The sequence below is a fragment of the Chiloscyllium plagiosum genome, unplaced genomic scaffold (assembly GCF_037043375.1).
Source record: "Chiloscyllium plagiosum isolate Xiang-an unplaced genomic scaffold, Cpla_swu_hap1 HiC_scaffold_11, whole genome shotgun sequence".
NCBI lineage: Eukaryota > Metazoa > Chordata > Chondrichthyes > Orectolobiformes > Hemiscylliidae > Chiloscyllium > Chiloscyllium plagiosum.
This window is the reverse complement of record NW_028270149.1, coordinates 79,164,931-79,191,488: the sequence shown is the minus strand read 5'-3', so window position 1 is coordinate 79,191,488 and position 26,558 is coordinate 79,164,931. Positions and strand designations below refer to the sequence as shown.

The window sequence follows — 26,558 nt, the reverse complement described above, 5'->3', positions numbered from 1 at the left end:
GGGCATGCGTTTAGGGTGAGAGGAGAAAGATATAAAAGAGTCCTAAGGGGCACCTTTTTCACACAGAGGGTGGTACGTGTATGGAATGAACTGCCAGAGGAAGTGGTGGAGTCTGGTACAATTGCAACATTTAAAAGGTGGGTATATGAATAGGAAGGGTTTGGAGGGTTATGGGCCAGGTGCCTTCAGGTGGGACTAGATAGGGTTGGCATATCTGGCTGGCATGGACGAGTTGGACTGTACATCTCTATGACTCTGTATGTCCACCTCGTCACCAGATGGAACAGTGGTGAACCCAGCTCTGTCAATTCTGCAAAGTCCTCCTGACTGGCATTGGCTGTTCTTGCAAATATTGAGAGAGCTGTCCCATAATCTAGTCGGGCCTGACAGTTCTGCTTACTGAAATGTACTTTACAATGATTAGACAACACAATTGCTGACTATGTTCTGCCAAGAGTAGCACTCGACTTAACCTAAATAAGGTGAAAACTTGAAGTTACAAGTCCAATTTCATACCACCCAAGACATGCAGCACATGTTGCACTGTATTAATCCACAACCAAAGGATCAGATCAGCGCTTGGCAACCTTGCCATCATGAATGGCAGTGGGCAATTAAATAAGCAGCCAGAGGTGGCATCTCTCCAAATATCCATATGTTGAATGGTGGAGGGGCACCAGCCAATCAAATGCAAACGATATCAAGAGCTGTAATCTGATTGGCTAGTTATTTGATGATGTCCCAGTCTGCCTCCATTTCTTACCAGCATGTAATCCTATCCTGTCGCTTCATCAAAATGGCACATGGTCTCCACATTTGGTCACGCCCTGCATTTTCTTCTGCTCTCTTCACTGAAGCTGGACTGATCTACGGCTGGACAGCAACAAGAGAAAGAGGATTTGCCGGGCCATGAGTTAGAACATTTTTCAACCAGTGTAGATATTTATAATGGCCCAGGAATCCGCGGTTTTGGCTGTAACATGGGTTCCAAATCTATGTTGTTTAACATGGTGGAAGCGGGAGATCACACTTTCTATTTTTTTGGTTATGACTTATACAGATTTTAATAGCATTTACTAGCAATTTGTAGGTTGGTGTGTGTCCATAGATATAACCTTTTCAATAGCTGTGGTGATTTTTTAGATAGAGATTAATTAGAGCATGCTTATATTGCAAGAGTTTTATAGACACTGTTTATTCTCTGCAGTGCATTAGGTCTCAATTAGAAGGCTTTGGAAAATTATGTGGGTGTTTCAAGCTTAGAGGAAACACCTATAGCTTAATCAAGTTTTTCAGTTTCAGTTGTCTTAGTTGAAGCTGGATGGGTGAATGTGTTGCTCTGAAGAAAGGGAGACAGTTTGAAACAATTACAAAACAGATGGCCTTGGTGTAGAATTTAACCTCAAACAGAAGTTTTGGCTAAAACTCTGAACGGGATATTTAAAGCTGAGAATGTCTGCATTGGAGGCTGTATGAAGACTACACTCAAGAAAAAGGTGCCATCAGATTCACCAAACCAAGAACTGAAGCTAGAGACAAGCCAAACACAGTGTGTGATAGAGAAAGAAAGTCTCTCTAGTGTTGGAGAACTCTGAAGGATTGTTAGGAATTTTATAAACAGCTTGGTTTATTCTTATGTAGGGAACTTATTTTATTGATGAAAATCAAGTCTGCAGCAATAAAGGGCATGCTTGACAAGGACAACGTGGCTGAAATAAAATGTCAAAAAATGCAATCGATTAAAGCCAGATTTCAGCATTGGATCCAACTTTTCCAGCAATAGCATCAGGTAGATTCATAACACTCTCACTGTTTAGAAAATTTCTTTACATGCAATTAACTTCACTCAAACTGTGAAGAAAAAGAATTTAATCATTGCACAGAATAAAGGACTTTGCTGACAACTTAGTTTAGTTCTTGTTTTTGTTGCTACTTTATTCCCCTCCTGTACAGGTTAGCACAACTACAATTATGTGGCATTTTGTAGCATCAATTGGATAGAATGTTTAACATGAGACGGGTGTTTTATTCCCATATTTGGAGATCAAAATCTTCTCTAATTCAGTCAATTTAATCTCCAGAGTGATTAGTTTCTTTAACATTTCATCCTGAATGGCAATCTTTTTTTTCATAGACTCCATGTTGTCGGCACTGTATGAAGAATGCTCGGACACCATATACGCATTTTGTGATTCAGACTTCTTGGGAACTGTTCCACTTTCATCCAGCTGATAGTTATCCTGTGACAACATACAATTAGAATATTAATGCTTTAATTAGAGGAACTATTCACTACTGCTTATTGCAGTAAGCTGTTGGTGTCAGTGCACTGTTGAGCGCTATGTGCACTAATTGACGCGATTGATTTCAAGCTCTGGATCAAAGGAATAATTTTTCGCACAAACTGGCTTAGTCCCGTTCCACTATTTCTCAACAATCATCAGAATAGTGCACTTTAAAATACAGGAGAGTACAAGGCCTAACTTTGGTAAAGGGCTGTTTTCCCTGGAGTGTAGGAGGCTGAGAGGTGACCTTATATAAAAAAAAAGGTTTATAATATCATTAGGGGCATGGATAGGGTAAATAGACAAAGGTCTGCAAGCCTGGGTTGGGAGAGTCCAGAATTAGAAGGCATAGATTTAAGGTGAGAGGGGAAAGATATAAAAGGGACCTAAGGGGCAACTTTTTCACGCAGAAGTAGGGTGTGGACGGAATGAATTACCAGATCAAGTGGTGGAGGCTGGTACAATTGCAACATTTAAAAGGCATCTGAATGGGTATATGAATAGGAAAGGTGTAGAGGGATATGGGCCAAGTACTGACAAGTGAGACTAGATTAGGTTAGGACATCTGGTCAGCATGGACAAGTTAGACCAAAGAGTCTGTTTCTGTGCTGTACATCTCTACAACTCAGACTCTTTCCCCACTCCTGTTCATGCTTAACATTTGGAAGTTGAGACACACACCAGATGTATGCCACAAAATAAGTTAGAAATAAGAAGCCCACATCACTTCAGCCCCACCTTCAGTGAGGTATGAACACTGTTTCCCTGGCATTCAAACAGCATTTCCCAAAAGGAAATCAATATTAAGTGCCAGGAATCTATTTCAGCCATTGGTACTATTGGCACCTTCCTGGTACAGACGGAGAATGTGATTGCGGCTGATTCCCTCTCATCACACACACGTACACATTTTTAGGCACATCTCCAGGGTGAACAACTAACATTTTCAACAAACGTATATCGAGGACAGGCTGATGCCTCAAGGTTTTAATGGCTAGTGCTATGACAGGGATCAACGACATGAGGCGGTTTAACATTCGTGCTTCCAAAACCTTTTCCAGTTAGATCACATTTACAAGAAAAGAAAAATAACAGCAGCAGCTTTTGTTGTAGAGGTGAAATACTAATCATTAAATTGCACTTTGTAGCTTGAAGTGATTTTATTAGAGAGCAGAGTACTCCAAATAAATCCGAGTCGTGTAGCTACACAATAATTATAAATAATGACTTTGATTCAGGAACCCAATGGGAAGACAATAGCTGACTGGTATTATTGCTAGACTATTAATCTAGAAATTCAGCTAATGTTCTGCGGGCCCGGGTCTGAATCCTGCCATGGCAGATGGTGGCATTTCAATTCAATAAAAAATTGTCTAGAATTAAGAATCTACTGATGACTATGAAAGCAAAGCATTGTCGTCTGTCAGAAAACCCATCTGGTTCACTAATGCCCTTCAGGAAAGGGAATCTGCCATTGTCACCTGGTCTGGCCTACGTATGACCCCAGAGCAACATGGTTGACTCTCATCTTCCTCCAAAATGGCCTAGCAAGCCAGCCATTCAGCTGAAAGTTTGAATAAAGAAATGAGACCATGTGGGTCCACCTGGCAAATCGACCAAAGCACTGGAAAACAGCCCGGTCCAAGCTGCAAAGCCCTTCTCACTAACTTCTGGGGGCTAGTGCCAAAATTGGGAGAGTTGTCTCACAGATTAGTCAAGCAACAGCCTGATATAGTCGTACTCACAGAATCATACCTTGCAGATAATATCCCAGACACCATCACCATCCCAGGATATGTCTCACCGACAAGACAGACCCAACAGAGGTGACAGCACAGTGGGATACAGTCCGGAGGCAGTTGTCCCGGGAGTCCTCAACATTTTCTTGGCTGCAGAGTCATCTTCAGGTTAAACTCGGGCAAGGAAACCTCCTGAATACCACATACTATCCTCTTTCGGCTGATGAAACAGTACTCCATGTTGAATAACACTTGGAGGAAGCATGGGGGATGGCAAGGGCGCAAAATGTACTCCAGATGAGGGATTTCAAATGTCCATCACCAAGAGTGGCTTGGCAGCAGCATTAATGATTGAGCTGGTCAGATCCTGCTAGACTGAATCTGTGGCAGGTGGTGAAGGAACCGAGGAGAGGGGAAAAAACATACTTGGTCTCATCCTTACCATTCTGCCAGCTCAGATGAATCTATGACAGTGTAGGTAAGAGTCACCACTGCATAGTCCTTGTGGAGATGAAGTCCCACATTGATATTGAAAATACCCTCCATCGTGTTGTGTGGCACTATTGCTGTGCTAAGTGGAACAGGCTTCAAAACAGTTCTATCAACTCAAGACTGAGCAGCCATGAGGTGCTACGGGCTACGGGCTATCAACAGCAGTAGAATTGTACTCCAGCACATCCCCCAATCAACCATTACTATCAAGCCAGGAGACCAAACCTGGTTCAATGGCAGCACCATTATACCTAAAAAATGAGATGTCAACCTGGCAAAGCTACCAAACAGGACTACTTGCATGCCAAATAGTAAAAGGTGCAAGTGATCAACAGAGCTTAGCAATCCCAGATCCAACAGATCAGATCTAAGCTCTGCAGTCCTACCACATCCAATCGTGAATGATGGTGGACTCACTGGCGAAAACGACAGCTCCACAAGTATTTCCATCCTTAATGATGGAAGAGCCCAGCACATTAGTGCAAAAGGTAAGGCTGAAGCTTTCACAGCATTCTTCAGCCAGAAGTGTCAAGGGGATGATCCATCTCAGCCTCCTCCAGTGGGTCCCCAGCATCACAGATACCAGTCTTCAGCCAATTCAGTTCATCCCACATGATGTCAAAAAACAGCTGGAGGCACTGAAGGTCTGTGCTCCAGAACTTGCTGCTCCCCTAACGAAGCTCTTCCTGTATAGATACAACACTGGCATCTACACAACAATATGGAAGATTGTCCAGGTATGTCCGATACACAAAAACCAGGACCAATCCAACCCAGCCAATCACTGCCTCATCAGTCTATTCTTGATCATCAGTGAAGTGATGGAAGGTGTCATCAACAGTGCTATCAAGCAGCATCTGCTCAGTGATGCACAGTTTGGATTCCATCAAGGCCACTCAGCTCCTGCCCTCATTACAGTCTTGGCTCAAACATGGACAAAAGAGCTGAATTCCAGAGGGGAGGTGAGAGCGATAGCCCCTGACATCAAGGCTGCATTTGACCGAGGGTGGCCTCAAGAAGCCCTAGCAAAACTGGAATCAATGGGTATTGGAGGCAAATTCTCTGCTCATTAAAGTTATACCTGGTACATCAGAAGATGGTTATGGTTGTTGGAGGTCAGTCATCTCCGCTCCAGAACATCTCTGCAGAAGTCCGTCAGGGTAGTGTCTTCAGCCAAACCATCTTCCAGTTGCTCAATGACCTTCTCTCCAGCATGAAGTCAGAAGTGGGGTGTTGCCCAGTGACATCACGAATGATGCTGAACATTGTCTTGGGTATCTGAGAATGCACATCGATGTTCAAATGCAACAAGGTCTGGACAATACCAAGGGTCTGGTGTTTAGATAGTCTGTTATTGGAAATGGTCATTGCCTGGCATTTGTGTGGCAGGAATGTCACTGACCACTTGTCAGCCCAAACCTGGATATTGTCCAGGCTTGCCTTAACAAATGGCAAGTCGTGTTCACATTACACAAGTGTCGGGCAATGACTATCTCCAATAATGGACGATCTAAACACCAAACTCTTGATATCCAATAGTATTACCATCACTGAATCCCCCACTATCATCCTTGGAGTTACCACTGACCAAAACCTCAAGTGGATGTACTATTTCAACACAGCGGCTACTAGATCAGGTCAGAGGTTAGGACTACTATGATGAGTAACTAACTTCCTGACTCTCCAAAGCCTGTCCATCATTTACAAGGAGAAAGTGAGGTCTGCAGATGCTGGAGAACAGAGCTGAAAATGTGTTGCTGGAACAGCGCAGCAGGTCAGGCAGCATCCAGGGAACAGGAGAATCGACGTTTCGGGCATCATTTACAAGGCACAAGTCAGAAGTCTGACTGAATACTCCCCTCTTGCCTGGATAGAGGCAGCTCCAATGACACTTAAGAAGCTTGATCCAGAAGAAAGCAGCCCACTTGATTGGCACTACATCCACAAGCATCCATTCCCTATAAAGTACACATTGCAACTACTGAGTGTCAATCTCCAAGATGCACTGCAGAAATTCACCAGAGATCTTTCAGCAGCACCTTCCAAACCCACAACCACTTCCATGCAGAAGGGCAAGAGAAGCAAATACATGGGAACACCACCACCTGCAAATTCCCCTCCAAACCAATCACCATCCTAACTTGGAAATATATCCCCATTCCTTCACTGTCATGAGGTCAAAGCCCTGGAATTCCTTCTTCAAGGGTATTATAGTTCAATCTACAGCACGTGGACTGCAGCAGTTCCAAAGGCAGCACACTACCACCTTCTCAGGGTTAACTAGGGACAGGGAACAAATGCTACCCTACCATAATGAATGAATTTTTAAAAAATTAAATGATCTGCAATTATTAATTCTCAAAGTGTTTTGGAAACTTTTAAAATACAAGAATCAATAGCTGAGAAGCTATGAATATTTCATGAATTAGCTTGTTTTAAAAAATAACTACAGATGTTTTCTTTCTATTGATACAATAAATAATGTTGCATTTATGCTTCTGCAATTATGAATTCAATCATTTCGCAATTTTCTCTTTAGTACTGCCAAATTTGTCCCTCCCAATTTTTCTTGGAGTTTACGAAAAAGGCTGCTCAGGCAAAATCTTGTTGACGTTTCTATGAAAAAGGTCAAATCATCACGTTGCTTATAGCTGGGAGGCTTACAGCTCAGTGCATGGGTCACTGTAGCAAACTTTGTCCATGTCTCCTCCAAGTGTTTAAGATGGGAATCCTGATCCAACAAGAATACGCAGTGTAGTGTTGCGGTGAGACATTTCCTGGACAGCTCATAGCCTCAGAAACGCCCCCAAGATTTATCCACACATTCACCCACACAGTTTCACTGGTAAAAATAACTTTTCTTTTGTTGAATGCTCCTCTCAAGCCTTTCTTCCAGGCTGTTTTTACAATGCACCCACAAATGGAACAATATTTATTGGAGAGGTATTTCAGGTATTTGGACCCGCACAAACATAATTAGAATAATTTACCAATATGTTCAATATTTATCAACTACCCATTATGTATAAATGGTGCAACATAAGAAAGCCTTAATTTTCCAGATACCACAGTATTTAAAATTGTCACAAAACTACAGAAACCATCACTATAATTATATTCTCCAGACAACAGTCACAGCTAATGCACTTCCATTACACATTCACAAAGTAGCCTTCCTTTTACTGCATCTCAGATCTCAATCTCAGACTATGCTTGATAAAGTTTTAATAACAATAGCATCTGTAGGAGAAATGTGCCCAGTAGGTTAGAGATCACAAAATACTGCTCAAAGTGAAATTGACAAAAAGTTTATTGCAAGCTATATGGCTGGAAGAAAAAAAACAGACCAGCTGACACAGAACTGACAGTCTGAACAGGTAGATCCGATTTCTTTTCCCAGACCGGAGGATGAGACCAGTTTTATAGTAATGCTGCACAATTAAGAAATGGGAAACTACAATGTATCTGGAAATGGAGTAAGCTAGTTACAAGGATGCTAATTGGAAAACAGTTGAATGTCCTGTTCCTTCACACAATGGAACATCCTGACAGTATCGATGGTTCCATTCCTCTTCCCAGGTAGATGTTAATGTCTCTTCTGGAGTGGTGAGTTGCTTCCATTGTCCTGTTCCTGGAGCATGTCCTTGCTGGTGCCTCTCTGTCTGACCTGCTCTTTGTGTGGCTTTGATATTACAGGATTATGAAACTGACCTTGGGGCTTTGAGATATCTGTGGTGCTCTGTCATCGTCCTTGGGAGCTTAAAGTGTATTCCCTTGTCTGCGTACTGTCTAATTCGGCTTGTGAGCTGCTCAGGAATTCTGGGTGTTTTGGTACAGTTTGGCCAATTTTGCTTTTGTGGGACTATCGTGGGTTAGCAAATCTTTTGCCACAGCATCCAACTTATTTTCCTGTATTCTAGCTGTTGAACATATGCTGCTGGCGCATTTGCAAACGTTTTATTGTCTCAGTGATTTCAGGTTTTTCTAGTTCTTAGGTAAATGAGTGTTCCTTGGTTGTCAGATTAAAACTGGTCTCTCTTCATTGTACTCTGTCTCCCCTCTCTCCCCCACCCCATGCAGCCATGCTTTCTCTTGCACCCCTGCCCTGCTATCTCCCTCTTTCTTCCCCCTTCTCCCCCAGAGCCCCTCATCTACCCTGTCATTATATTCTATAACCTCATCTCTTCTCTCCCCACCATTCACCAGCACCCAGTCTCTTCACCCTCTTCCTCCCCCGGGCAGTCCCACTGTGGCTTCCCATCTCTCTTCCTTTACTGCCCTACACATTTGCAGCCTGCCCACGGAGTTACCACTGACCATAAACTCAATCGGGCGTGCCACATCAACACTCTCTTCCAGCCCAACGTACTTGTAGCCTCCTCCATGTCTCCTCTTCTATCCCACCCCTCCTAATTGCGTTGGCAGTCTCCCATCTCACCCCAATGGAGGAAGTCTCCTACACCAGCCACCATGTTGCCCCCACACATCACCGTGAGCCGATCAGCAAGAAATACTGAAGGGAAGCAACTTGTGATTGGGGGAGGAAGCGTCATTGCTCCTTCCATTTTATTTGAGGGACTTTTCCCTGATTGACTGTCAGGGGTATTCATTGAAGCTCAGTGGATTTACCCCTGTATGTCAAATGCAATTCCACACCATCAACACATCGGCATGTAAATCGCTGGTACAACAGGAGGCAGAAGACTAAAGTTAGCAGGAAATAAATAATGATACCAGGTTAAATTTTCAGGACACATTGCACAAATGCTTGGTCTGCATTCCTCTGAGCTTACAGCTAAAGGATGATCTATTTATGGCATTTAAACACCAAAACAACTTGAAGCAAGAAAATAATTGGTTTGGAGTAGCTATCCAGAATAACGTGGCATATTGTTAAGTCTGACATCAAATTTCAGTAGAATTAGGATACGTAAAGATGAATAGGAGTAGAAATTCAGTATAAAACCAAAAAAAAATTAGCTTGCTATTTTCTAATGGTGAAATCAACACACATGTAAAAGGTAGGGGTTTCAGGGATATGGCTGATTGGAGTTGCAGTGTGATCTAAATAAAATGTAAGAAATGGCTCAGAAGGGGACATATTTCCTGTTGTGCGATGTATGTTTTGAGGAGGTCAAATTCATTCAGTTGACTAGCATGTGGATCACTTTAATGTCACCAGCATTCTGCTCAATTTGAGTTCTGCTGGGGTCAGTCAGCTTCAGAGCTCATGACAGCCTGGGTTCAAGCATGAATTAAAAGCAGGGCAGTCACTTCCTGTGTGCACATGGTATTACGGCAGCATATGACTGAAGAAACATAGCAAAACCTGCAGTCAATGTGAAATACAAGAAAGTCAGGGGGACGCAACACAGCCAGCTTATTCAAAGGTTGAAGTTTCAAAGGTTGGGTGAGATGGTGGTTAGTACTGCTGCCTCACAATGCCAGGGATTCTGGTATGACTCCACCCTCGGCCGACTGACTGTGTGGAGTTTGTACATTCTCCCCGTGTCTGTGTGGGTTTCCTCCGGGTGCTCCGGTTTCCTCCCACAGTCCAAAGATGTGCAGGTCAGGTGAATTGAATGGTGGGATAGTTAGCGTCCTGCTGACAAGATTTCAGAGAAAATGGAAGATTTTCTCGTGTTGGTTAGCCATTGGAGCTCTGGCTTAGAAATTGAGGAGTCAAAAAAAGTGTTGTGCTGGAAAAGCAGAGCCGGTCAGGCAGCATCCGAGGAGCAGGAGAGTCGACGTTTTGAGCAAAAGCCCTTCATCAGGAATTTGAGGCGGCGAGTGATACTCTAGATTTGAGGGAGATGAGGCAAGTATGATTTAAAGAAAGGGTTTGATGATAAGAAGCCTCTCAAACAGCACTAAATCAACACAGGTTGTGATAATTCCCATGATGCAGACAGTAAATCGCACATGGTCCACGTGCCTTAAATAGACCTGTGTTGTTGAAGCACTGCTTGGCAGAATATCTATTAAAAAAAACCCACTTTTAATCGCAGTGATAGAACCCATAAAATGGAACAATTCCACAGAGAATGTGAAAAGATTAAATGCAGCGCTCAACATTTTTAGGATTACAAAAGTATCTGATTGAATGTCAAAGTGATACATTTTTTCAATTATGCAAAAATACCTAAAGAATGAATGTGCCTGCTCTCCACACCTTTTCAATTAAACAACACCTTTATTGTAAGCTAATTTTCTGAACTCAGGCCAGAAACGTAGGTCAGGGCGTGTAGACTGGCAACTCCAATCTGTAAATTTGTTCCATTACATAGTTAGGAGTTGGCACAAAGTGCATATGGTAACAAGGAGTGAGGAGATACACAAACAAACAATTCCAATGCCAAGACACACACACACGCACACGCACACACACACACACACAATCACAACAGTATGAAAGACAATTCATTTTCTTTGAAGAATCTCAAAACACAACACAATTGTCACCCTTTGTATTTCCTTTTCTATATTTTGCAAGAACCACTCCCTTCCATCCTTAGTTAGGCAGAGAGTGTCTGTGAACCATCTACATATGAAGCAGTTGGCAAATCAGTGCATGTAAAAATGGTGACTTGTCCTACCCTGAGCAACTCTGGCCTGTCCTTCCATGATCAGTTGACCAGCTGACCTATTGACATGTCAGAGTTGAAGTTCCTCACATACTCTCCTTTACTATAATACAATTTTTACAGGTTTATTTCCATTAAAAAGGTTGAGTCTTCACTAAAGTTTTCTTCCCCTCCCACCCAGAGATTGTCTTTTCTAAAACATAAACATTTTACAGCACAACAAAAATCTGCAGTGGAAAAAGATGCTTTAACCATCTGTTTAAAGATTTGATTTTTATTTGTTTTGATTTATTATTGTCACATGTACCTAGGTACAGGGAAAAGTTTTATCTTGCGTGCAGAACAGGCCCATAACACCATACAAAGTGCGTTAGGGTAATAGAACAGAGCAAAGAATATAATGTTACGGCCTGCTGAGAAGCTGCACAGAGAACAAGATCAACATTTGATTTAAAAATGTGAGAAATCATAAGTCTAGAAACAGCAGGGAAGAAGCTGTTCTTAAATGTGCACTTTTTTTTTGTATCTTATCCCTGATGGGAGGAGGTTGCACCGGGTACCTATGTCCAACAACACAGTGGTCCATTTCCCAGAGTGAGAGACGAACCTTCAGTGCCTCCCTTTATAAAAAGGCTTTGAAAAGGAATGTGATGACACAGTAGGTTAAGACACTACCTTTTCAATTTTGAGATCTATATTTGCCCAGATAATAGCACAAGAATGACCAATGGGCAGCACAGTGGCTCAGTGGTTAGCACTGCTGCCCCTCACAGGGACCTGGGTTCAATTCCTGCCTCAGGCAACTGTCTGTGTGGAGTTTGCACATTTTCCCTGTGTCTGCGTGGGTTTCCTCCCACAATCCAAAGATGTGCAGGTTAGGTGAACTGGCTGTGCTAAATTGCCTATAGTGGTCAGAGGTGTGTAGGTTAGGTGCATTAGTTAGGGATAAACGTAGAGGAGTATGTAGAGTAAATGTAGGGTTAGTCTTCGGAGGGTCCGCGTGGACTTGTTGGGCCAAATGGCCTGTTTCCACACTGTAGGGATTCTTTGACGACTTTGCATTATAGCATCTAATGTATGATGGCACCCAATTTTGCACTTCTCCCCATTTTCAATTCCATTACCTTAAAAAAAACTGGTCATCTAATTCAACACTAATTCATAATCAAAAGCCTGTCACACAGTCAACAACTATGGATAATGCAAGTACCACATGGAGTGAGGCATTGGCATAGTGATAGTATCGCTGGATTACAGCATTAGGCTCATTTTCCACACAGTAGCTGGTGAAGTGTGCACATCAGTTTATTAATTATCTTGGAAAGCCAGTTTCAGCAGCGATCAGGAAACAGTCACAAATGGTTGTTCAAAACCTATCTGGCTCACTCATGTTCTTTAGGAAATGAAATCTGCCATCCTTACCAATACGTGACTCCAGGCATACTTCAACCTTGTTGACCCTTAACCCAGTAAGCCACTCAGTTCAAGGACAATTAGGCAATGCAGCAAATGGTGGCCTTACTAAACAGATGAAGTTGAAAAAATGCCAATGAAAGATGTTCTGAGGTTAGAGAATACACTGTTCGAAATAACTTGTCTCAGAGCAGTTTGTTATCATCTGTAATCGAATGCCTTCTGTGCAGCAACAAAGCTCATTTTTTTAGTGTCACCCAGGAGAGGCAAAGCTCAGCTTTTCCCCAAAAGATTGATTTTTAAACAAATAGTGTTGAGGTGGGTTTAGACAGACTGGACTGAAGTCGTTCTATTATTCAGATTCAAAATCATATCACGGCAGGTGAAAGTTAGCAATCTACAAGAAAGGTTAGGTAAATATTTCGGAGCTCAAAAGTGCACAATCTGCAGGCAGTCAATCCATGTAATATTTTATAAATTCCTACTTTGGAAATAGAACCAGTCTGACTCAAGGTTGGGATACAGACAGACTCTAACCTAATACCTTTAATACATTGCCTGAGCTGAAATGACACCTTTCTTTATAAAGCCTTTAGTTAACTCGAGAATGTGACTTAAAAGCAGTTCTGGGATTTACATATTGATAAACCAAAACCTGCAACTCTTTCTAAATGATGAAAGGCTTTACAGCAATCTAGGTTTGTCTAATATATCATACCAGTTGCATGAGACTGTAATCTTTTGCGATAAATAATGGTGTCTTATGATCCTGCCCCACTAGTTACCTGATGAAGGAGCAGTGTTCCGAAAGCTAGTGCTTCCAAATAAACCTGTTGGACTATAATGTGGTGTTGTGTGATTTTTAACTTTGTCCACCCCAGTCCAACACCGACACCTCCACAACACAGCAAGATTGGCAGGATAGGTTAACGTGAATTAACAACTGAGTTTAAAGGATAAGCCAATCAAGGTGCAGTGGCAGACATTTGAGGAGTTATTTCAGAATGTACAGAATAAATCCATGCCAGTGAGTATGAAAAATTCCAAGGGACAGTCTGTGGGGAAATAGACAAGTTAAAACATAAAGAAAATGCATTTGCATGCACAAGGTTAGGTAGCATACCAGAAGATTTATCAGAATATCAAAACAAACTTGTGTGGAAGAATTGGAGAATGAGAGAAAACCAACCAGAAACATAAAAACAGAGAGCAAGAGTTTTTATAAAGATGTACTTGGTGCTAAGTAAAAGGTGACCCTGGAGAGTTAATACAGAAAATAAGGAGATAACAGATTACTTGAACACGTATTTTGCATCGGTCTTCAATATCAAGATGGCGGCAACAGAGTAGGCAGTGCCTGGGCTCCTGAGGCTAGGCTCGTCCATTCCATCTGCTTTCCTTTTTCCTTTCTAGTTTTTGCTTCAACTTACCATCAAAGTGGGCTCAAGCACAATGGTATGAGGAGGGAGGCGATAGGAGCGTGGCTTCTTTGGGGTCCAGAATGTGGCAGTGACTGGTCAGCCCAGAGTAAGACTCTGGCAGACAACAGTGAGGACGCTAACAAGGTAGGCCCAGTGGTGAAGATGGCGCCTGAGGAGCAGCAACTTCAAGTGCTGGCAGTAGCGGAAGAGTTATGGTGAAAACTGGTCAGCAAGGACAAGTTGGGCCTAAAGACCTGTTTCCATGCTGTAAACCTCTAGGACTCCAAGCTATATTTTTTTCTTAAAACTATTCAAAATGGCACCAGACCACAGTAACAGTGGAAGCTTCATAATGTTTTTTACTGTATTTTTCATGGTAAAATACCTGTGACAATAAAATAATTCATTATTGATGATACTGGTTACATCCCAGAAGTAGCTACAAATTCGAAAAATAGAAAGGAAAGAATTCAGGAAAATTACAACCATCAGAGAAGTGGTATTGACTAAATAATGTACTCTCTCAACACAGAGGAAGTCGGTAGGGAAAATAACAGATGGCCAATGCAACAATGCTTATTTGAAGCTCCAGCCAAATTTGAAAACTCCACCCAATGTGTGGTCTTAAGGCTATTCATCCAACTGTCACAGAAAGACTAACATGCTATTCAGTTCACTCAAGACATGCTATTATTTAGATCTATTTTTGGATCTACACTCATTTCCTGTTTAACACAAGAGTCACTCTCTCTGTCAAACTATTAAAACAGAGACGCAATTCAGCTAATCAGGGAGTACATCTGTTAAGAGATTTAAGGATGCAGTAGTTACTCATCAAGTTATATTTACATTGTTGTTGTAACGCATGTATGCTCCAGCTCATGTTCAATTCCGCACTGATCTATCACATAGTCACCCATTTACATCAACAACTTGCAAAAGGTGTTTTTTGACAGCACCTCTCAAGCCAAATTAAGGGTAGGATACCCATTAAAACATCACTACCACCACTAAATTCCACTTTTTGTCCCAGTACCACACAAATTCTTTCTTCTCATGCATCATCCATTTCTCTTTTGAAAATGACAGTGAATCTGCTTCAACCACCCTCTCAAGCAACGTATTCCAGATCATGACAACTTGCTTTGTAAGAAAGCAACGTTCTAATTTGAACAACTTTACTTGTTATCATCAAACCTTTTCTTTAAAATCATTCCTGTCCTATCTCTTCAAATTTATAGAGATTCACTCACCTCCTAACAAGTCTAAGCCAAAACTCTGTGAATAAGCAACACCCCTTCTCAGGTCCTCCATTTGCTCTGAAATCGTGCCACTGAATGTCCTGCCATTCTTAATCTGAGCCCCTCCCTTCTGGTTTCTGCTTTTCCTAAAGTCATACAAAGAGCACAGCGGGCAAAGTCACAAATAACATCCTAGACAGGTAGTCCTACTACGTGCAAGATAGAGCTCAATCCATTGTTCACTCAACAGCATTCTATTGTTGATATGACCCCAGAAGCATGGGCCGCATGAGTTATGTGGTGTATATCTCCATGAGTTGTGTGGTGTATATCTCCATGAGTTGTGTGGTGTATATCTCCATGAGTTGTGTGGTGTATATCTCCAAGAGTTGTGTGGTGTATATCTCCAAGCAGATGCTGGAGATATACACTGCAATCTCCTACACAATACAAAAGTTGCGGACAGAGTTCCAAATTTCCACTCATCTTTGCATGAAAAGGCGCTACCTGATTCCACACTTGAATAGCCTGGCTGAATTGTGTCCACTTTTTTACAATTCCCTACTAAATGAAGTAAATGCTCTGTATCTAGCTTAATAAATTTTCTGGCTGTATCTTGTTAACTCGCCTCAATTCTATCGAGCCTGTAAAGTACAGGGAAAACTGACTTAATGCAAGCTGTTCCATTAACACATTGACAAGGCATTTTAATGTTTTGGTGCAGAGAGTGAATCTGCCACAAGATAAGGAAGTTAATGAAACCAGCTCTACTAGAAAGAGAATAGGACTGAAATTCAAATCAAGTGCTTTTGCAAACAGGCAAGATGGTCAGTGACAAAACTAGATCTTGCATCATGCATTTTCAAAAAAAAAGCAACAGATAATCTGTTTATGATTGTACAGATTTTTAAAGTGTTCTGCAACATATGAATGAAATAAAGATGCCCTGGTTTGAATTGGCATGTGGATTTAGCAGAATAGGTGTGTCATATTTCTCATGTAAGAAGCTTCCCTGTGTGTTGAACAATTCTAAGTCAAAAATCAATCATCACTTTTTTAAGGAAGTGAAGGTCTTTAATGATATGGAGAACTGCGAGATTGCTCTTTTTAAAGTAGAGAGGTTTAACAAGTGAGGCAATCAATATTGGGATTGGTTTTAACATATTCAATAAAGAGAAAATGCTCACCCTGGAGGTATGGTTGATAAAGATTTATGGTTGCAGTTGTTGGTCTACAATGAATTAACAAGTGCTCCCTTGAATGCCCAGAAATTGTTCCTAAAGCATGACACCCCAGGACACATTTGTCACAACCAGTTGAGACTGAAGGAAACTATTATTACTAAATTCAGCAAAACTTCCATGCTCATGTACTCTATGCCCCTGTTCATAAAGCCTAGAATAGTGCACGCACTGTCTCAACTGGTCTTGCCATCTTCAATAACATCACAAATAGGACACCAAGCAGGCATTTAGCCCTTCAAGCCTGCTCCACTAGTCAATATGGCAATGGCTAGTCATCCAAATCAAAAGTCTGTTCCCACTTTTTACCTCACACCCTCCCACCACATTCTTTGATCCCTTTCTTCCCAAGTGTTCTAGCAAACGCATTCTTGAGATCATACAATGTTTTGGTCTCGAATTGTTTTCTGTGGCTGCAGATTCTACAGGCTTACCATTCTCTGGGTGAAGTAATTTCTCCTCATCTCAGTCCTAAATGGTTGACCTCCTATCCTTAGGCTGTGAATGCTGGTCCTGGACTCCCCAGTCCTTACTGCATCTACCCATCTAACCCTGTTGGAACTTTATACATATAATGAGATCCCCTCTCATTATTCTTCTAAGCTCCATCAAATACATTCCTGATTCAACCTCCTTCATTGCCTGCTTCACCTGCGTGCCATACTTACCTTCAGCAACTCTTGCATAAGGTGTTCATGATCTGGTGGTGCTGGTGTTGGACTGGGGTGTACAAAATTAAAAATCACTCAACACCAGGTTATAGTCCAAAAGGTTTAATTGGAAGCACTAGCTTTCGGAGCACTGCTCCTTCATCAGGTGGTTGTGGAGTATAAGATTGTAAGACATAGAACTTATAGCAAAAGTTTACAGTGTGATGCAACTGAAATTTTAAGTTGAAAAAGATCTGGATTGTTTGTTAAGTCTCTCATTTTTTAGAATGAACATGTTGGTTTCAGTTCTTTCATATGTAAATTGAAGAACTTTTTAAAAAGTACATTCTCAAGTTGACTTTAACGATTGGTGCATGCACACATACACATAAGTTTGTGGGGGTGAATTTGTACTTACAGAATTACATTTTATTTTGCTCAAAACTGCATGAATCCATGTAAGGTTCTAAAAGGTGAGAGATTTAACAAACGATCTAGGTCCTTTTCAATATATAATTTCAGTTACATCACACTGTAAACTTTTACTATAAATTCTGTCTTATGATCTTATACACAACAGCCACCTGATGAAGGAGCATCGCTCCGAAAGCTAGTGCTTCCAAATAAACCTGTTGGACTATAATTGGTGTTGTGTGATTTTTAACTTTGCATAAGGTAACTCAGGTCTTTTGCACATTCCCTTCTCTCAGTATATAGCCAGATAATAATCCACCTTTCTGTTTTTCCTACCAAAGCATTACATTTGTCCACATTATACTGCATCTGCCATGCATTTGCTCAACACTTGTCCAAATCACACTGAAGCATTTCTGTATTCTCCTCACAATTCAACCTCCCACTCAGCTTTTAGTTGTCTGCAAACATGGAGATCTATTTAGTTCTCTCATCCAAATCAAATTGACTTAAGCAGATACACCCAGATCCCTTTGCTTCCACACAATTTTAGAACTGTGCTCATTGTTTTATATTGGCTGTCCATACGTTTCCTACTAAAATGAACCATTTTATATTAAAATTAGAATTTGAAATAGGTTTTATTGTCACATGTACTCAAGAACAAAAGTACAGTACAATGAAGTGTACAATATTGTCAACTTAACTACTTAGTTACAAAATCATAGCTACTTAGATTAGGTACAAAAGTAGAGAAATAAAGAAATAAAACTAAATTCTATATTACAGTTCTTCATAGTATAAGTTAGGAAATAAAGAAATAAAGTTAAATATCGAAATTACAGTCCTTCTATAGCCTGTAGTCACTCCATGGCTGCTAGCTCTCCCACTCTGCCCTGTCGTGCTGACCATCTCACTCTGGACCCTCAGCTGCTGCAATTCTGCATTGAATTTCATCTGCTACCTTCCTGCGCAATCCAACAACCTGTTAATAGCCTTTGAAGTTCTACTCTACCTTCCTCATGGATTGGTATAGCAACTACTCTGCCCAGGTCCGTATGGAACCTCAAAGTTATGAACACAGCCCAGTCCAACACGCAAGCCAATCTTCCATTCATTGGCTCCATCTAACACTTCTCACTGCCTTGGAAAAGGCAGCCAAAATCATCAAGGACCCCTCTCACCCGGTTATGTGGTCCAATCTCTTCTGTTGCGCAGAAGATATAAAAGCTTAAACATATGGACCAACAGATTCAAAAACAGCTTCTTCCCCTCTGTTGTGGACCTCTCAAACTTAATGTTGACCTTACTTTTTGTGCACCTTCTCTGCAATCATAACTTTGTATTCTTCACTCTGTTGTATCACCTGAAAAACTTTGTATGTTCTGATCTGTACCCAAAACAAAACTTTTCATGTACATGGGTACATGTGACAATAATAAATCAAATCACAGTGCTTCCGTGTGATGGATCATTCGTAAACATTGGAATTGCGTCCTGTGGGTCATTAACATATCAGAAAAAACAAACAGCCCAATGGTCAAGGGAACTCAGCTTCCTCCAGCCCATAAAACATTCATCAACTATTATTTCTTTCTGATCTTTCTGCCAATCTCTCAGCCAGGTAACCACTTCCCCCTTCATCCAAATACCACAGCCATGTTGTAATTCTCAAAAAGACTGTGATCCTTTGTGACTACCAAGATAACAAGAGGCTGATGACCTTCCCTGTTCAACAACAATCATCCACTGCAGATTATGTCCCACACCGTGAACACACTTGAATACACAAGGTATTTAAAAGCACTTTTGTGATCTACTAGTATGGATTAGTGGTATATTCGGGCATACCAGCCTGCAGTATTCAAGTATTAGCATAATTTATGTAAGGCTGAAAGTGAACAACCTATCCCCTAGTTAGTCCTGCGCTGCAGAATTTTACTGAAGCTTACTCAAAGTGCTGAAAATCAGTGATTAAGAAGGAATCAAGACAAAGCAAAATCAATCAACTTATACAAACTAAAACAAAAATCAACTGTCCAACATGCTGCTGGTAATCACCACTCTTCATAAACTCAGACTTATCTGTGTAGGTATTTTCTTTTGTTAAATTTATCTCAGTGGAGTCACCTCTTAATTCTATGCCTGACTTTACTAATTCTTTTGCATTTCATCATTAAAGTTGCTCTTTTTATCAATTCAAGGAAGCCTGGTTAAAATTGGTTCTGTTTTTAAAAAAAAATCACGAGTCCAGGATAAAGTTATCCACAAGGTAAGTGATCCTTCCTAAATTAAGCTTATTGTAACCAACCGAAAGGGGAGGTGAATAATGAGGGGGGAGTCAATTCACCCCTTCCCACCTGGGATCTTAACAGTTTCATCTGGAACCACAACAAAATTGGGGAACCGCACCCAGGGTCTGGCTGTAACAATTTGTACTTCCCTCAGTAGATACCTCTACCTCCATTAATCATCTGCATTGTCTCCACTGCCAAAGTTAAATATCCAACTCTACAGGTTGTACAAAGCGTTTAAGGAAGCATCTGTTATAGACTAAACAGTATGGCATTTGCTTCATTCAGCACACCCTATTGTTTACAGCTATATTTAGGATCCTGCTACTAAGAATATGTGCATCTCTTTGTCTGAATTATTGGACAGTGTCCCCATTGAGCATCAGGAAGAAATCCATTTCATGATTTAACTCAATGTGTAGTTGCTACCCATCAACTTATATTTAGATTGTTGTTCTAATTTGTACGCGCCCCAATTTGTTTTCAGGTCCACACTAACGTGTCAGCTTGGCTGAGTTGGTAGTATTCTGCCCTCAGCTCAAAAGGTGATGGTTTCAAGTTGAACCTGAATCCAGGAGGGGAGCATGTAATCCTGTTATGGCAGCACTGCATGGAAGGAATACGGAGTTATTGCAGATCCCATACTACAGATGAGATGCTCATTTGGATGCAAGGCACTATTTCGACGGGGTAGGGATTTAATCCAGGCTAAAAAGGTCCCCTGAGCTAACAGTCTCAAATCAAAAGCCATTTTCCACTTTTGTATTTGAAAGACTTTGCTGTACACAATTCAATGACTATTATTTTGTTTTGAATATGCTTTAGAGGTAATCTATTGTGTGTGAATTTTTTTTAAAGATATCTTCTTGAAGGAAGCATGTGATGTCAATGGAAGTTATTGTCATCTCCATCTGTTCTCATTTTCTAACTTGTAGGTGATTCCCAAAAGCCAAGGTTATAAGAAATAGGAGCTGCAGGAAGACTTTGACCCTGGAAGCCTGCTCCTCAATGCAATAAGATCAAACTGAACCTCCATCTCAACTTCACCTTCCTGCACGATACCCACGCCTCAATTTCCTTCAAGGTCATTGTATTTCTGCGTTCTCTAAAATATGCTCAACGACTCAATGTCTGAAACTTTCTGGCGTAAAGAATTCCAAAAATTCATAACACATTAACAAAGACATTTCACCTCCTCTCAGTCCTAAATTACAAAGCCTTTATTCTGAGACTCTGTCCATGTTTTCTGGATTTCTGACACCTGGAAGACATTTTCAATAGTTGATTCTATAAAGCCCTTTAATAATTTTATCTATGTCTTCTTTTTATAACGACCAAGGGACGTAGGCCTAGTCTACTCACTGAACTTCCCCCATCTCAGAAATTAGCCTCATACAATTGTTGCACTCATCCTCGAATGGGGCTGCATTGATGTCGATCTTTCAAAACTCGACAGACCCTGGAAGAATTCCTATGGATTGGAGGGGAGCTCATGTAATCCCACCATTAAAAAAAGGACGTGGAGAGAAAACAAAAAAAAAATCGGAGCCCGGTTAGCCTGAAAATCAGTAGAAGGGAAAATACTACAGTCTATTCGAAAAGATTTCATAGCAGAACACTTGGAAAACAGTCACAGGATTGAACAGAGACAACATGGATTTACAAAAGGGAGATCATGCTTTTACAAATCTACTGGGATTTTTCAAGATTGTAACTAGTAGAGCTGATAAGGGGGACATCAGTGGATGTGGTTTGCTTGGACTTTGATAAAATCCCATATAAGAGGCTAACATTTAGAATTGAAGTGCATGTGATTGGGGATAATACACTGACGTGGTAGACAAACAAAGAAACAATAGGAATAAACAAATGTTCTTCTGATCAGCAGGCAGTGATTATTTCAAAGTATTTCAATTAGTTCTTAGGTTTACACTTGTCTCATAGAATCCCTACAGTGTGGAAACAGGCCCTTTGGCCCAACAAGTCCACGCTAACCCTCCGAAGAGGGACCCACCCAGACCCATTCCCCTAACCTATTACTCTACATTTCCCCTGACTAATGCACCTAACCTACACATCCCTGAACACTGTGGGCAATCTAACCTGACCAATTCACCTAACCTGTACATCTTTGAATTGTGAGAGGAAATTGGAGCACCCGGAGGAAACCCACGCAGACATGGGGAGAACATGCAAACTCCACATAGACAGTCGTGCAAGGCTGGAATCAAACCCGGGTCCCTGGTGCTGCACGGCAGCCGCGCTAATCACTGAGCCATCGTGCCGCCCATTTCTTTCCCCTGCCCAACTATTTGTGGGTGGCACGGTGGCACAGTGGTTAGCACTGCTGCCTCACAGCGCCAGAGACCCGGGTTCAATTCCTGCCTCAGGCGACTGACTGTGTGGAGTTTGCACATTCTCCCCGTGTCTGCGTGGGTTTCCTCCGGGTGCTCCGGTTTCCTCCCACAGTCCAAAGATGTGCAGGTCAGGTGAATTGGCCATGCTAAATTGCCCATAGTGTTAGATATGGGGTAAATGTAGGGGTATGGGTGGGTTGTGCTTCGGCGGGTCGGTGTGGACTTGTTGGGCCGAAGGGCCTGTTTCCACACTGTAATGTAATGTAATGAAATGTAATGTAATGTAAAAAAAAATTAACCCCTTTGGAACAGTCCAGCCTTAAAGATAACTTAGCAGAAGATAACTAAGGGCAGGATAACAATCACATTGATACATTATTCCCAATTAAGAAATTTGACAGGACCAGGAATACAAGTTTAACATCTAAGGAGTTTAGTAGTAATTCTGTTCTCAAGCTGAAACGTAAACTCTGCCTGACCTGAAAACTTCCAGCATTTTTCTCTCCTTGCTGTTTCAGATTTCCAGCGTCCACAGTACATCTCAGGAAAGACTGGATGGAATGGAGTGAGCCTTTGGAATAGGTTTGCAATTGGTCTGGTTGACCTCTGCAAGCCCTGAGAAAGGAGCCAGAATGGGGACGACGTCATCCAGAAGGAGGGTATTTGTTAGATAGCGCACTTGGGGAACTTGGTTGAAGTTTTTGATCAGTCCTAACAAGGTGGACATGGAAAGGGTGTTTCCTCTTGTAGGCAAGTCCAGAACTTTGGGGGGGGGGGGGAAATGGCACTGTTTTTAAGAATTAGGAGCTGCTCATTTACGACGGGGGGAGGAGAATGAGGAGAAATCCTCTCTCTGATGAGGGTTCCAACAGCTCTGCTTCCAATACTTGCAGCCAGAGTCATTGAAGAGTTTTAAAGTGGAGGTAGATAGCATTTTAATTCCCTTCCCAAACATGAAACTCAGGAGTTAAAGCAGATCTGCTTGAATTATCAAGGGGCCAAATGGCCTATTTGCATGTGCATTATCCATCTCAACCCCACGGCTGGTTCTGATCGTCCAAGAGAGTCAAAGGATTTTCCAGAGTTTTTTTTCCTTATTGGCCTTGTATTTTTTTCCAGTTGCTGTGACTCTTTCAGAATATTACTAGGCTTTGTGAATGAGGAAGGAACGAGTGTTTAGTCACATTGCTCCGGCCAATGTGGCATGGGATAGGCTTCAAGCTGTTGGCATTCATTGCCCATGGTCTGTTTTATCTATGAAAGTAAAAGTATACGGGTCCTTTTGGAAGAAAGTTAATCTCCGCTGATTGGCAGGACTCCTGCCCGAAGCAGCTGATATGGGCAATTAGCAAGTTTTCTGAATTTGTTGCTGCAACAATTTGTGTTTTCATGGTCCCCATAATGTCGAAAAATATCCCCAGGCTGCTTCACAAATCCTAAGGGTCCTTAATATCAGGAAGCCTATTCAAATGTAGGTTAAAAAGAGGTAAGATTCAAGAGTGGTCTTGAAAGCAGACAGGGAAGTTGAGGAATTCAGAAACTGAATTTCAGAATATAGGATCTGGACTGCAGAAGACTCCCAACAATGTGGCAAAGGGTCAGGGAATGCACGCTTTTCGTTATTCTCTCTCGATAATGAGGGTATCACTGGCTAGACCAGAATTTGTCACCATCCCTAATTGTCTTGGAACTGAGAGGCTTGCTCAGCCGTTTCAGAGGGCAGTTAAGAGTCAACCACATTGCAATGGATCAGACCAAGCAAGGACGACAGATTTCTTTCACTTAAAAAAAGGACATTAGCAAACCAGATGAGTTTTTACAACTATGAATGCTTTACAATGGCCAATACCGTGATTAGGTTTGAATTCCAGGTTTTATTAATTTAAATTTTGCCAGCTGTTGTGCCAGCATTTGAACCCTGGCTACAACATTAACATGGGCCTATGACTGTATTACCCCTTCCCCATGTAACACTGACAGCAAAGCCTGCTCCGAGCTTTTTTTTTAAATATAAAGGGAGAACAACAAAGAGGAAACAGCTTAATGGTCATTGGTTCACTGGTAGCTATGTGACCATAAAGGTCACAATGACCCAATGACATCATTGCAATTGCCCCGTTATATAAAATAAATTTTTAAAAAACTTTCAACTTGTCAGCCCAGAGCAAGAAATGCGCTACAAATTGTTTGAGAAGAATTCAATATCTTATAATAATCTCAATGCCCCCACCTGGACAACGGTAAAACAACAGGGCTTAGTTTCTATGGCACGGTTACAACACCTTGTTGAAAAACAAATGTTGGTTTCATGATAACTGCTAATCAACATGTTTTAATATGATCCATAATGGGACAGATTTGTTTACCATTTAAAAGGAAAGGTGTCAGATTCCATTACATATACAATGAGCATGGATGATGTAGAGGTGTAGTATGCAGACAGTAAAACTACACTTTCTATTTGAACACTTGCAGATAATCAAACACACCTTAGTCTGCTAACAATTGTTAGTACAAACCTAAATTATTCCCAATTTAAGAGCATTCTGTCAAGATTGGATCATGCCAACTGTCTAGTTTATTGCAAATACTATCCATACGCTAACAAAATGACCTGTTTTGAAATGGTGTAAAAACAATGACTGCAGATGCTGGAAACCAGATTCTGGATCAGTGGTGCTGGAAGAGCACAGCAATTCAGGCAGCATCCGACGAGCAGCAAAATCGGATGTTTTGAAATGGTAACTAACTAAAATGAGCATTACAACAACTGAGGAGACTAATTAGACCGGGAATAGATGTACTTTTCAACAATCAAGCTATTTGCTACACTGATTTAGTCTTGCCTGTTAAAGCTTTCATTTCAAAGGCACACCTCTGTTTTGAAGAAGTGTTCTTGTGGTTCGTTTGTCGTCTATTAACCCTAATGTTTCTATTCCAGCTACTTCAACAATGAGTGCACATAACTCCCGTCCTTGTCCTACATTTTACAAAGAAAGCTTGCATCCGACAATGAGATTTCAACACACTCACTGGTTGAAAAAGTTAATCCCCCAAAGTGCAAAGACAAACTCGGCCATCAGAATCTGCAAATAAAATAGTAACCCAGCCGAGCTAACATTGAACCTTTTCCCAAACAGCAAGATAGCTTTGCGGTCAGGCCCTGTTACAAGCTGAGGACGTGTTAGGAGTTTTTAAAGCTGTCATAAACAGCGTAGCTGAAATGTTCTGTCAAGTCAGCATGACAGTTTACGAAATCAGCGATTAGGCCACTATCCGATAACACACAGGAAACATCAACACACCATTCCCTTCAGAGAGGGATAGCAGCTGCAGCCCTTTCCCCGCGGCCACCTTCTCCCACCAAAACAAAAACCCATTCTGAGTTGAACACTGATAAGATTATTTAAAGGAGGTGGGGGAAAGCTGCAAGACCTGTCAATTTAAAATAAAAGGAGCAAGTGTTGGAACCACAGAGTCTTTCCCCCAACAAAAAAAGCACATTACAGCGCCAGATGTCAGAGATGGAGGGGACATGACCTATTTCCACAAATTGCCTTCTCCCTTGCTAAGCGAGTCCTACTGAAGGCGGATAAGGCTATGACTAGTTGACCAGTGATCCCAAAAGGGTTTAGGGCTCCAGTGAGGAGTTCCACCCTGGACCCCCGGAGAGACTTACCTCCACCGTCTTCACCTGCCTTCGAATGAGGAAGAGGAAAAACACTATCAGACTCATGCCAGTTAGCAGCATGAATCGGCCAGGCAAGAATTCGGGAGAAGGGTGGCTTTCCAATGTTGAGTTTTGCTCGAAGACGCTGGGCGGACAGTAAGGGGACTTGAGCAACGCATTGCTTAGATTAAAATAGAGATCCATCTCCAGACCGAGCAAAGAGTTACGGTCAAGCCTGTATCCCTGGGGCAACTAGGTGCACGCTGGGGGGCTGCTCGCCAACCATCCTTCAGGCACACCCAACGTCACAAGTGGCCAACACTGCACAATAATACAGTCATTGAGAGGTCAGGTCAGCTTTAGTTGCCTCATGCCGGGAGACCTTGGGGTGAATGGGATTTTTTTTCTCTGAACTCAAACAGACATTGGTATCTGTTTCTTTCACCTGATTGTCTGCATTGCTGAATCCCCAGTCTAAACACCCTTCAATGAAATTGTGTTTCTCTCCAATGACTAAGATACCGGAAAGTAACACCTTAAAATGCGGGAATATTTGGGATAAAAACAGAAACTGTGCCTCCTTTTGTTTTAGAAAAAAGGCCTTAACTTGTGGTCTGCTATGCCCCAGGCGAAAGTAGATCGAGCTTGACATCGTTATAGTATTGAGCAACACAAAAGACACACCCTTGTAGAGTTTAACTGTCTTGTTGACGAAAGCTGGAGTGAGAATGGAAGACTCGCTCACCCATCTCTGCAG

At 41.6% G+C, this 26,558-nt stretch overlaps 1 protein-coding gene across 2 annotated transcripts; it reads right to left on the bottom strand.

Annotated features, from left to right (window-relative positions):
* Positions 1-1,943: 1,943 nt before the first annotated feature.
* Positions 1,944-26,158, bottom strand: LOC148148838 (uncharacterized). 2 transcript variants are annotated; one of them, XR_015758593.1, is made up of 2 exons: positions 15,188-15,263; positions 1,944-2,240 (listed from the first exon to the last, which is right to left on the bottom strand). XR_015758593.1 is itself a non-coding variant. In XM_087991790.1 (2 exons), the coding sequence occupies exons 1-2, from the start codon at positions 26,003-26,005 to the stop codon at positions 2,007-2,009; spliced, it is 429 nt and encodes a 142-aa protein (XP_087847916.1). In that variant the 5' UTR covers positions 26,006-26,158; the 3' UTR covers positions 1,944-2,006. The 2 variants fall into 2 exon arrangements, 1 of the variants encoding a protein (XP_087847916.1); XM_087991790.1 differs by lacking the exon at positions 15,188-15,263 and adding an exon at positions 25,811-26,158.
* Positions 26,159-26,558: the final 400 nt, after the last annotated feature.

Coding starts and splice junctions, on each gene's coding strand:
- LOC148148838 (XM_087991790.1), bottom strand. CDS start 26,005: ATGGATCTCTATTTTAATCTAAGCAATGCGTTGCTCAAGTCCCCTTAC. Junction 2,241..25,810: donor GGCAGGTGAAGACGGTGGAG/GTAAGTCTCTCC, acceptor ATGTTGTCACAG/GATAACTATCAGCTGGATGA.